The sequence below is a fragment of the Rissa tridactyla genome, chromosome 2, assembly GCF_028500815.1.
Source record: "Rissa tridactyla isolate bRisTri1 chromosome 2, bRisTri1.patW.cur.20221130, whole genome shotgun sequence".
NCBI lineage: Eukaryota > Metazoa > Chordata > Aves > Charadriiformes > Laridae > Rissa > Rissa tridactyla.
Window position 1 is genome coordinate 148666303 of NC_071467.1, and position 12271 is coordinate 148678573.

The window sequence follows — 12271 nt, forward strand, 5'->3', positions numbered from 1 at the left end:
CCTCTGGTATCCAGCTGCGTGGTGAGGTGAAGGGTTGGTGTGCTGCTGATCAATCAGTGGTAGGCTTAGCCCTTAGTGCTAGCTGGCATTGCCCTGCTGTGCGCGCAAGCACAGCTCCGCGTGTCCTGTCTGGTGTGTGCCACAGGTGCAAACGATGTGTTGAAGCAGCTGGTGAGACAGAAGTAAGGCTGGTTTCTTTATTGTGAGATGCCCATGTTGGGACAGACCACAAGAGTGACCTATGAGACAGGACAACCCTTACAAATTTAGAATAATGATCAGCATGGTGTTGTGTTGGTCCTGATGGACAACAAGACATATCGGATTGTACTGTAGGAATCACCAGCTGTTGAAGCACTGAATAGCAGCTTGCTCTTTGCTGTCTCTAAGGCCTGTGATAGCACGACTCTGTCCTTCTTTCAGGGGAGCCATGCTATTTGAGAGACCAGGAGCTGCCACAAGCTTCGTGTTCTGCTGTATGCAGACATGCTGGGTCTGCCCGTCCCCGTGAGCTACCAGGAGCAAGACTGGTCATCCATTTGGGTGGATGGGTAGCTGGTTTGCTACTTTTCTGCATATAGTCATATTCAAAATACAGCAAGTTATTGAGTATGCCTGCTAGTTTGGAAATAAAGAACATAACTGGTTTTTATATTGTGTTCGCTCTTCAGTACACAGAGACACTCTTGAGTCTCTCTATATTCTTCAGGAATTTTTAAAAATTCCAAATCTGTATCTTAACAGACTTAGGTGCTGTTAGACTGACTGAAAACCTCCACAGAAGATGTTTAAATGTGTTGTGATCTTTTTTACTACAGAAAGTGAAAGATTCTCAGTGGTGCCTTTTCCTCTCAAATGTTTTATGCAGAAATTGTTGCTAGCCGTTTGCCATATTTTAACCTAAAGACTGACAAAACAAGTTTCTATTTCAAGGATGTAAAGTCTACAGGCAGTAAGAACAAGGAAGAGCTATGTGCTAAAGAAAACCACACCCTCAGGCAAATGTATTACATGGCTGCAGTCGAAAAGCACATGATCCTATGCTTGAACTAAAAAACCTTCTTCTTTTTGCCCTCAAAGCAATTGGCTGTGATAGCACTTAGTATTTACAGGCTCAGATAAGCCCTATATCCTCCTTCTCTGTCCCTGAGTCATGCAGTTGAAGTCCAAGAACATGTGTCTCAAGACAGCCTGCATTTCAGTACATGTTTTCATTGAGCAACGTGGGGTTTTTTTGGTGGAGGACTGAAGAAGAAAAACAGCACAGAAAGGGGGTACCTACAAGAGAGAGTTGCGTGCCTTGAATATCACACAGAAGATGTATAGGTGAGAAGCAAGAACAGACCATCGTTTGCATTTTTAAAGTTGTCATTAGCAAAGAATCTGGAGATTTTGTAGAACAGAGAAAAGTGGAAAGAGAGAAAATCTTGACTAGGTGGCAGAAGACACTGTAGTCCAGCTGGTAGGGCTGCCTGGCTCCTGGTCACCAGCTTGTGTCCCTGCCCAGCCCGGTACACCTGCCCCGGACACCACGGGCTCTATGGCTCCAACTGCTCTTCCCTTCCGCACGTTCCACCCAGGGGCTGAGTCATGGCTTAAAATAGAAAGTGAACTTTTCCAGAAGGGGTTGGCTGCCCAGGCGTTTGTGCCCTGCCCAGCCCGGTGGGGTCCTGATTCAGACTGTGCACTCCAAGTTGCTATTTTAAAGCAAAGGTAAACAGCATTATATACGTCAATACTCAGACACAGGGTTTTGAGCAATGGCTCAGCCCCGTCTTTGGACTCCTCATTTCCATCATAAAGTAGGGCAATACATTAAGATGGAAATAGGAATTTTTCTTTGACAGATTTCTTTGACTTATGAGAAATGAATGAGCATGCACAGGAATATGAAGTCCAGAAGTTAGGGGAAATTAAACCTGTTGCTTTCAAAGCTTCCCATGGAAATTTTCTCCTCTCTACAAGGTAACATTGGAATTTTCCTTTCACTGCAACCCAGCGTATCCCAGTGTCTATGGTTTCTGTGTCAGATACTATTGCATGTGTTGTAGCTTTAGCGGAAGCAACTAAGCAGGGCATGTACACAGCTTGTACAGTAGAAACCAAGGAGGATTTTCTTTCTCCGTGCTCTTCTCTCAGTGCAAAACTTCTGTGGCTGCCTATCCCTGGAGGCATGATCCCAAAGCTGCTCAGTAGGAGTCTTTTTGTTCTGCTGGCCAAGGTCCAGAGTCTGAATGCACAATACAGCTCAGTATGTTGCAGTGTTTCTTCAAGCCAGTAGAAAACTATGTTGAATGCCCACTGATACTTTTATTAATACTGTTTAGTTATATTTTATTTTAAATTCCAGACTACAGTAATTCTCTGTGCAAATGAAAAAATTATCCCATGTTCCCCTTTGACTTGATGAGTTTTGTCTGGCTCATTTATGACCCATCCCAGTGCGCTCCTTTGTTCTGTTACACTTATTTATTATTGCTGCTGCCACAATCAGGTTATCTCCTTTCTTCTTTCTGATACCTGATACTCCAGACTTTTGATCTCTGGCCCTGGGGAACGTCATTTGTAATTCCCAAGTGCAGAGCCTGCCGTGATGAGAACAGCTATTGTTTATATACCGCCATCACAATTCCCTTAGCAGTGGAAAAACCTGTGGTGGGGCAGGAATAGAATATAATTTCTTGCTTCATCAGCCCTGGATCACTGTAACTGCAATGAATTGAGCCACATTGTCAAAGCAAGGAGTGAGAGGGGAGAAAAATGGTGAAGATTTCAGATTGGCAACTTCCACTGCACATTACTGTGTGCTCTGTCACTTTAGGAATGTGTAGTTGGGCTTGGTGATGCTCAGTTTTCTACAATCCCTTGGAATTGATGGAGCGGGAAGCTGAAATTGCCAACACAAATTTTAGAAGCTGTGATTTTTTTTTTTTCTTATGTAGTTGGTGGAACACAGCTGACTTTTTCATCTCTCTCCCTGCTTATCCACCTTACCCTAATGGCACCAGAGCAGGCACATGATGCTTGCTAGAGGGAGAATTTCTCCTGTGTCTGTCATTGACAGTGTTCAGCCATCTAGAGAGGTCAGTGCTGGGCAGAGTGAGGTGCCACAGCCTCGGAAGCACATGTATCCATTGCAGATTTTTGCCAAGGCCTCTGTTAAGAAAGCACTAATACATCGGTATGGAAGTTTTCCCTTTCTATTCCTTGCTTGCTCACTCCTTACTGCTGGCAGTTACTGCTGCTGCTTACAGAACTATGATAAAATGTTCTGTGACTTTCTGAGTGCATCCTCCACAAACTGTCTGAAACACTATTATCTTTGCAATGAAGGAAACCCATGGCACGTTTTATAGGGTCAAACTGTTTTCCTGCAACCTGCTGGTTGCAGTCAATAAATGTTTGTGTGTGTTGTTGTCCTATGCTTTGTGTATCCTTTGTGTAATAAAGACCACATCAAATTATTAGCAAAAGGTTAAATCCTGCACTGAAGCAAATGGCCAGTTAGATGTAATATTTATGTTTCTTGTTGAAGGACTTCAGGTCTGTTTGTGATGCCAGAGCATCAGCATTTTCTTCCTGGTTTGGAATCAGTGAACTCTAGCCTGTGTGTCTGATCAATGAACTGTTTAAGGCCGTCACTGCCTACATGTACTTACAACACCTGGCACTGAAAACCCTGATTCCAGCTTAAGTAGCTGTGAATATCAGATTAGGGTAAGATGGTACTTGCGTAAATAAAAGCATTTTTAAAACTCTCATATTCCTTTAACATGCAGCCCTTTTTATTGCTGTTTATACTTGTTATTTTCTTTAGGCACTGAGGTCCCAAAGTGTTTTATTTATGCAGGTGACAAATTATTTGGTCTTGAGGGTTTGGGATTTTCCCTTTTTTTCCTGTAGATGTCAAGGTTGTTGCAACCCACATCATGTTTTGCTCAGTCAGTAATTTTAAATCTTAATGTGTATTTTCTGTTCTTTCCAGATGCAGAGGGAAATTGCTTATATGGGCCGAGATGGCCCAAGTGCTTCCCGCCCTGGATCTGCCACGCACCCTCCACACGTGATGCCCAGCTCTCCGCCCTCCACCCCGGTGCCCCACTCCATGCCCCCCTCTCCGTCCAGGATTCCCTACGGCGGGGGCCGGCCCATGGGTGTGCCAGGCAACGCCACCATCCCCAGGGACCGGCTCTCTAGCATGCCAGCCTCGCGCTCGATATCACCCAGCCCAAGCGCCATTTTGGAGAGACGGGATGTGAAGCCAGATGAGGACATGAGTAACAAAAACCTTGCCCTGATGCGAAATGAAGGTCTGTACGGTGACCCCTACTTGTTTCACGAGGGGAGGATGAGCGTGGCTGCACCCCACTCTGGACACCCCCTCGATGCCCCTGATCACATTGTAGCCTACCATCGCAGTGCCATGAGGTCATCGAGCACTTACTGCAACCCCTCTATGCAGCCTGAAATGCTGGAGCAGTCCTTGTACAGACCAAAGTCACGAAAGTACCCGGAGAGCCATTTGCCCACTCTTGGCTCTAAAACACCTCCTGCCTCACCCCACAGGGTGGCTGACATGAGAATGATCGATATTCATCCTCACCATAGCGCTCACATTCTCCCCCACACCATCCAGCCTGACAGGTCTTCCCCCAGCCGCCAGTCTTTCAAAAAGGAGCCAGGACCGCCTGTGTTTGTGGATGCAAAAGCACGGAGTGCCCTCGGCATGGCCGAGGCGGTGCCCTCTCCAGTCGACAAGCAGGCTTTTGGCTATGGGTCACCTGCCATGCCCAAGGACAAGGAGACAAGGTAAGGCAGAGCCCAGGCTTAATTTATGCAAATGAGAAACATCCCTAATCTGCACATCTAGTGTCTTTTAACACCCAGGGGACAATGTAATGTGTAGGAGGCTGTTGCACTGGGCTGTAGTGTTTATTAGCCGTCTGTCAAGGTAGTTAGTAATTTAGAGGAGATGCGACACCACCCGTTATTAATCTGAAAGTATTGTCAACCGGTGATGAATCCCTAGTTATTTTCATTTGTGTAAATTTCAGTCATTGGAAAAAATATAATAAAATAAAATGATTAACTAGGATTTTTCTTTCCAGACAACCAGATCATGTTACAAGAACAAATGATGTTCTGTTCCTGCTAATAAGGGAATATATTTCACTCCCGTTAAGAATGACACTCTGATATTACAATTTTGGTTCTTTATGGAGTGGAGTTTTTCTCATCTAGTGTTAGGAAATGGGAAGAATTTATCATTACTGTCTTATCTCCTGTAAAACATGAATTTGCATAAAAATAGGACAGTTGTTTATAATAATGTTCCTTGAGGGGAAACTGCTGCGAAGAGCAAGTCTGTCCCACGGAAGAAATTGAAACACAAATGCTGTTCCCAGTGATTTTTCCAGCATCACAAACAGTTGGTGAGCTGACTGTTGTTAACTTTTGTGCGCTGACAATGATGACAATGATCTCTCCTGTCTTTTTAAGGACCAGATTTACGCAAAGGTCTGCGAAGGCTTCTTGTGCCATAGGCCCTACCCTAGGAGAGAAAAATCATTACACTGCCAGTCAGTTGCTGTGTATTTGTATGAGTTGCGCTAATCTCTAGCGTGTTGTTTGTGCCGTTAACTTTTATAGAGTTCTTTAGGGAAGTGAAGATGAATAGCTCGAAAATGCTGAGCTCACAGAGGCCAAAGGTAACTGCTGACTGCCTTGACCATTGGGGAGATATGGAGCTCCATATAGCCCCCAAACATCCCTTCCACCTGAGCAGCTTGCTCTACAATTAGTCACCTCTGACCGTGCTTGGCCAGAAAAAAAGAATGTATTGTGAGGTCCATTGGTGGGGACAAAATGGAGGGAAAAAATCATCCATCCACAAAAATTACAGTCTCATAGCTTGGTAGTTATGTTGACAAAAGGGGATGAGTTAGGGAATATGTCATGGTTTAACCACAGATGGCAACTAAGTACCACACAGCCACTTGCTCACTGCCCCCAGTGGGATGGGGGAGAAAATCAGAAGAGTAAAAGTGGGAAAGCTCGTGAGGTGAGAGAGACAGCTTAATAAGTATAACAAAACCCGCGCACAGAAGCAAAGCAAGACAAGGATTCATTCTCTGCTTTCCATCGGCAGGCAGGTGTTCAGCCATCTCCAGGAAAGCAGGGCTCCATCACGTGTAATAGTTACTTATGGAGACAAAATGCCATCGCTCCAAACATCACCCCCTTCCTTCTTCTTCGCCTGGCTTTCTATGCTGAGCATGACATCATATGGTATAGGATATCCTTTTGGCCAGTTTGGGTCAGCTGTCCCAGCTGCGTCCCCTCCCAGCTTCTTGGGTGCCCCTCACCTTCTCTTTGGCAGGCCAGTATGAGAAGCTGAAAAGTCCTTGACTGCTTAGCAACAACTTAAATATTAGTGTGTTATCAACATTACTCTCGTCCTAAATCCAAAACGTACCACTGTACCAGCTGCTAGTAAGAAAAGTAACTCTCTCCCAGCTGAAACCAGGATAGCGTATTACAATCTAGGGTCAGTGAAACCTGATTTCTGCCTATTTATTTCCAAGAAAAAGATGCGGGTACCTGAAATTTCATTTCAAGCTTCCATTATTACAACAAGGAAATAATTTGAACTATATTTCCTGATTTTAATGCGAGAGAGAGCTTTCAGATTGAAAATTTTACAAGGTTCATGTTGGGGGGTTGAAAATAAGGGAGGACACCAACAACTTTCCAGTCTGCGCGACCTTCTCTCTCCCCTCTGGGCATCTCATCTGCTCACTGAGCTACGCAGATGTGCACACGGCTGTGTATTTGTGAATATATAAAGAGCAACTGTACAGGTAGTTCTGCAGGTCCTTAAGGGGAGCTTTGCACCAGGAGTTTTAGTCCTGGTCCCAGAATATATTTACAGTGATGAAAATAACATTTGCATAATTACACTTCCAAATAAATACATGACTAAAATTCAGGATGGTGTGTATTAGCCACATGGCACTAAAAAAAGACATTTTGGAAGCTGCCTTTATGGGTCGTGGGTTTTTTTAACCTTGAGGAAGTGTGACTTTTAAAAAAATAATTGTAAATATCAAAAGCAATTCATGCAAATTAGTGTGTTTTCTTACCACTGCAATATTGAGAATTGGGTTTGAGTTTTACAGACAGAAAATGCTCTAGGCCTTATTTTAGCTTTGTAATAATTCCATAAACTTTGAAAGCAAACACTGTTGGGGTGGTACTAAACTAAATAAGTAACACTAAGGGTATCCAGGCTGAGGTGCTCCTTTCCTGCTTCAGTAGGGGCTGAATTGGTACAAAGTTGTTATGAACACCTGAAAGTGACATATAGGTTGGCAGAAAGATATCCTGTACCTTGTTGTGTAGGGCTTGCAGTTTACACCCATAAGCAGTACCGCTGGGCTAGCTTCTGTAAGACTATATGGGGATTGGAGAGGTGGGGCTGAATTCATCCTCTTCCAGGCACAGTAAAATGAGATGTACGCTGCTCTGTCGTGCACATTATCCACTTGCTGACGACTGTGCAAAGAGCCTAAAGACCAGGCCACAGAAAACGAATGTTGGTGTGTTCGGTCAGCCTGCATGCAGATGATGTCAGGTGTGGGGTAGCGGCAAAAGGGCAGATGGAGTTATCTGTTTGTCTTGGACATACTGAGGAGGGAGGTCTTTTGCATTTGTGCACTGTGACAAGGGAGACTCCCCATCCTGACTCATTCAGGAGTGGGTTGAGGACCCTCCAAGCGTCAAACCCATCACCTCAGCACTGTTGTTCCTTCAGTCCCTAGTGGAGTGTGCTTAGGACAAAGAAAAAAATCTCTTGTGCCATCTTTTTGTGGAAATTACGTTGAAGTAGCACTGTCACAACCTCAGGACAATGCATAGTTGAGAATGCAAGCCAGAGAAAAGATTAAAATGGATAGCGATAATGCCAGAAGTTAAACTGAATCTCTCTTCCCCTGTTAATTCTCCTTCAATTTTTCCAGTCTGGGGCTGAAGTGGGATATATATGTACTTTATGAATATGTTGGGTACTTATAACAGATCAGACCTCTCATAGACTGTATCATGGTTTTCTTGGAGAAAATGGGTCCATTATCTTTGGAATGTTAACTGCAGCAGATTTGGGTCTACAAAAGATGAAATTTTGTATTTCCGCTTTCTTCTTTTGGAGTTTCCCATTTTAGTTTTGCATTGCAGAAGCCAGTCTCATCAAGCCTGTTATTTAAGCCAGAGTTGAGGGGAATTTAATTGCTTTGTATAATTCTTTCTTGTGTACGTTTTACCTCGGGTATTTTCAAGGTAGCTACTTCTGTGGTATAAAGCATTGAATAAATCCTCATAGTAATTCATTTACCAGAAGAGTTCCATATAAAGCTCTTTTACAACAGTGAGAAGAAACAATTTCACGGAGATTTAAAAAGATAAAGTATGTTAGTATTCATATGCACAAAAATACTAGAAGTTGTAACAAGTTGTAGCAGCTCATCTTTGAGGGGTTCATCATCCTGTAAATCTGAGGTTTACAGGAAGAATGAGTAAGTTTTTGTGAGTGAGCATGCATTGTTTAAACAGTGATTTGCTATCACATTTTTGGATGGCCCATTTATGTAGCTTATGGTGGACAGTTCTGGAAGTTACTACAGGCAAAGCAGATGTTTAAATGTTGATAAATTGGAAAAGAAGCTGTTTACCCAAAAGTGCATTAAATTAAATGCCATTTAATACATTCTTTGCATTTAAAACACACATTGTGTTGCAAAATTCTAGGTTATTTGATAGTGCTGAATATGTATATAATAAATGCTGCTACTCACTAAAATACAATCCTTAGAATAGCAAAATAGCGCTACAGAACATTTTTCCTCCAAAAGCATTTCAGGAGCGTACTGTGGTTCTGTTCTGTCTGAACACAACTTTTGTCCTCTTCTTTTTATGCCACACTAGTGAGAAAAGATGATGGTAGAACTGAGCAACAAATGTGATCACATTCGCAGCTTGTGGCTTGCAGTTCAAGACTTAAGTGTAATGGCCATGTGTAGGTTATTGAATATTGTTCCCATCACAAAACCACTTTATTGTTTGATGTGTTGAAGTGTGTATGGATTCTCTATGCATTAGGATAAAACGGTTATGCTCTGTAAAGCCATGGGCAGTGGGAGACTCCATCAGCAATGCACTGAGAATTGTGTAAGAAACGTGAACTTTGCAGATACACCCTCTCAGACACATTCCAGGGCCGAAAATGTATCTTCCTTTTTGAAAGATGTTGAATAACCAGGCAGAAAAATGAATGCAAATGATCAATACAGGATGGAGTAAAGGTTAACTATATTTCAGCTTCCTTCTGTTGGAGAAACTGATTGTAGGAAGATGAGATGCAGGCTCTTGGATAAGAGTTGTCAAATAGTGTCACAGATGGCAGGGCTTCGGAGCTCCCCTTTTCCCTTTACCTTCAAGCTGGAGAATGTTTGAGTTTAACCTTAGTCTTAGAAGACTGAAATATTCACCTGTATGTATCTTTCCCTTGGGAGGAGAGGGGAGCAGAGTACAGAAGAGTTCTGCTGGTCTTTGCTTCACACCCTTCCAGGATATCCACTCTGCTGTTCTGGAGGCACTTGGGATAAAGTCTGACTGTGCCACTTTCACTTGGTTCTGGGGAACCCATTGGGAAAGACAACCTACTTCTGTTTCATTCCTTTTCGCAGTGAGATAGAAAATTTCAAATGAAATATCTCTCTCATAGGGTAATATAGAAAGAAATTTATTTTTCCCTGCCTCTGACCCTCTTTTTGATTACGATACAGACTTCACTCAGGGTTTAACTGTAAAATATGAAGTCACTGAAAATCTTTCTCCAGGATAGCGTGCAATTAGTTCATGGTGGCAGACTTGGTATTTGAGTACATCTGTTATGGATGATGCGCTGCACAGCCTAGGGCCGGACAGGAACGTGAATAAGCAGTTACACAGCCCAGTTCTAGTTTGTGTCTGTATGAAGTATTTTCTCAGTGAGGTGAATATTAAAGATGTCCCCAGGAAAGGGAAGGAACACGCAAGTCACGCTTAAATAGCATCGCTGTGAGAAGTGGGTACCAGTTCAGCAATATGCTGTACCCTGCTTGGGATCAGTTCCATTTAATTGCAGTAGAGGGAATGACATGAAACCTCAGTGGAGCTGTAAGGAAGAAATCTGGTGATGAAATGTGATGTCTCAGCACACAATCCCCGGAGAAGCAAGGGCTTGTTTTGCTTCTGTGGAATCTGGGGAGCAAGATGCTAAGGCAGGGCCCCAGTGCCTGGACATACCCGGGGCTGGGCCTGTGTATAAGGCTGCTGGGGAGAACAGGGCTGGCGAGCAGCCCCTGCCTGTGCTTTGCTGGCTAGGGTCTGTGACAAGCCAAAGCCAAGCCTGATGGGGAAGAAGCCTGTGCTGCCAGCACTGGGAGTCTCTTCTGACCTTGTCCCCTCCTTTCCTCCCCCACCACACTACCACCTCTGACTCTCCCAGTATTCACGGGAAAACAATGTGAAACAATGCCTTTCCGTGCTCAGGCTGATAAAATAGCCATTTCTTTCCCAAGTGCTGTAGAAGGGACCCTCCCTGCTCTTCCTGGGTGGTGGAGAGGTGCAGATTTATCTGGGAAATTAGTCTGGGAACAGAGACGGGGTTTGGCCTTCTCGTGCTACCACCGCCAGCAAAGAGGTACTTTGTTTTGTTTTGTTCTACCTGACCCTCTCTCCCAGTGATCCACATCCCGACCTGCCCTCTCCATGGGGCCCGGCCTGCCCCATGTCGCCAGAGTGCTGGCCTGTCCTGTGTCCCGGGAACCCTGGCCTGCCCCATGTCACTGGAGTGGCGGCCTGACCCATGCTGTGGGACATCAGCCTGCCCGGCGCAGGAAGGGATGGCGGGGCAGGCCGTTCCCCCCACCTTCCCTCTCCACAGCGGGGAGCACAGTGCAAGGTAGAGAATATAATGTTGAGAACCAAAAATGTACAACTGTCACAACAGTGCCGGCATCCCTGATAGACCCCAGCCTGGCAGAGGCTGAGGAAAGTGTTCATTTTCTCCCTCCGGAGCCAAGGTTGCTCCAGACCTTCACAGGGAAGCCAGAGGGGAAGGGGGTGGCTGTGGCACCCGTCCCTGCTCCTCCAGGGCCATGTGGTGGGCAGCAGGTCTGGGCCACCAGCCCCCCAGCCCCATCAGCCCGGGACATGGCCCTGCCACCAGGCAGGCTGCGTCCCTCCCTCGCTGGAGCACGCTGCCTCCCACTGTCTTCAATCAGACCGCCAGGTCTCCGAAAACCGGGTCATTTTAATGCCTAAAAGGCACCTCCTTTCAGACACCTGTTTTTGAAATGTTTGGTGCTGATGGCCATAACGAGTCTGGGTATTACAGTGAAACGATTACAGGAAAAATCCTGCCTTGTCTTTAATGGAGTAACTCCAGAGCACATGTAGATTCTTCACATTCTTAATGCTTTTACCATATGAAAAATAATGTGCTCTATGCAATTGATTCCAGTATTTCATTCGTTTTTCATCATCTCCTATCTCTGGAACATCCCTCTCCCTCTTAACAACATATTTTCCTAGATTTCGTGGCAAAGGACAAGATCAGCTTTGTGTTGCCATAATCTCTTTTGAAGCAGAAAATTGTTTCCAGATTATCGAATGTGGGATGGAAAAAACATCATATTTATGAATTGGTAAAACAGATAGACTTACAATTGAGTTTAGTTCCAGGAAGGTTTTGAGATGATTATCTGGGAAATAAAAATGTTTTCATTATTAAGTGTCAAAAATGCTGCATTAAAGTTTGTTAGAATATATTTATCCCAGGCTTTTAGTACTTGTTTTTGTTCCAAAGGTTACTGTAGCCTGAACCAGTTTCTTATTTTAAAACTTATAATAGTGGAAATTCTGTAACGTATTTCTTGGTTTGAAATGAATTAGGTCAGATTCACTAGTCTTCTCATCACCGTTCAAAATACCTTTCAACATGAAGACAGAAAAGTAAGACGCGCACGCTGTATTAAATCGCAGTAAGAACACGTCTGCCGGCTGGGGACTGACTGAGCATTTCTTGTGTCTTCCCTCCTTGTGTCTGTTAGCATCTCGTTTCTTGTTTTGCCGCCCTGTTTTCTCAACGTCTGGGTGTCTTGGAGCCTCTCCTGGCTATGGTATCTGCGTGCTATCCTTGCTAACCTCTATTTCATTCCCTGAATGTGAATGA

At 44.3% G+C, this 12271-nt stretch overlaps 1 protein-coding gene across 23 annotated transcripts in view; it reads left to right on the forward strand.

Moving 5' to 3' along the window:
- KIAA1217 (KIAA1217 ortholog) overlaps positions 1 to 12271 on the forward strand; it is a 356360-nt gene that overhangs the window by 298265 nt on the left and 45824 nt on the right. For all 23 annotated transcript variants that reach the window (XM_054190034.1, XM_054190041.1, XM_054190045.1 and 20 more), the window contains one exon: positions 3986 to 4809. In XM_054190034.1, coding sequence (XP_054046009.1) covers positions 3986 to 4809 — 824 coding nt within the window. The remainder of the gene's footprint in view (positions 1 to 3985; positions 4810 to 12271) is intronic.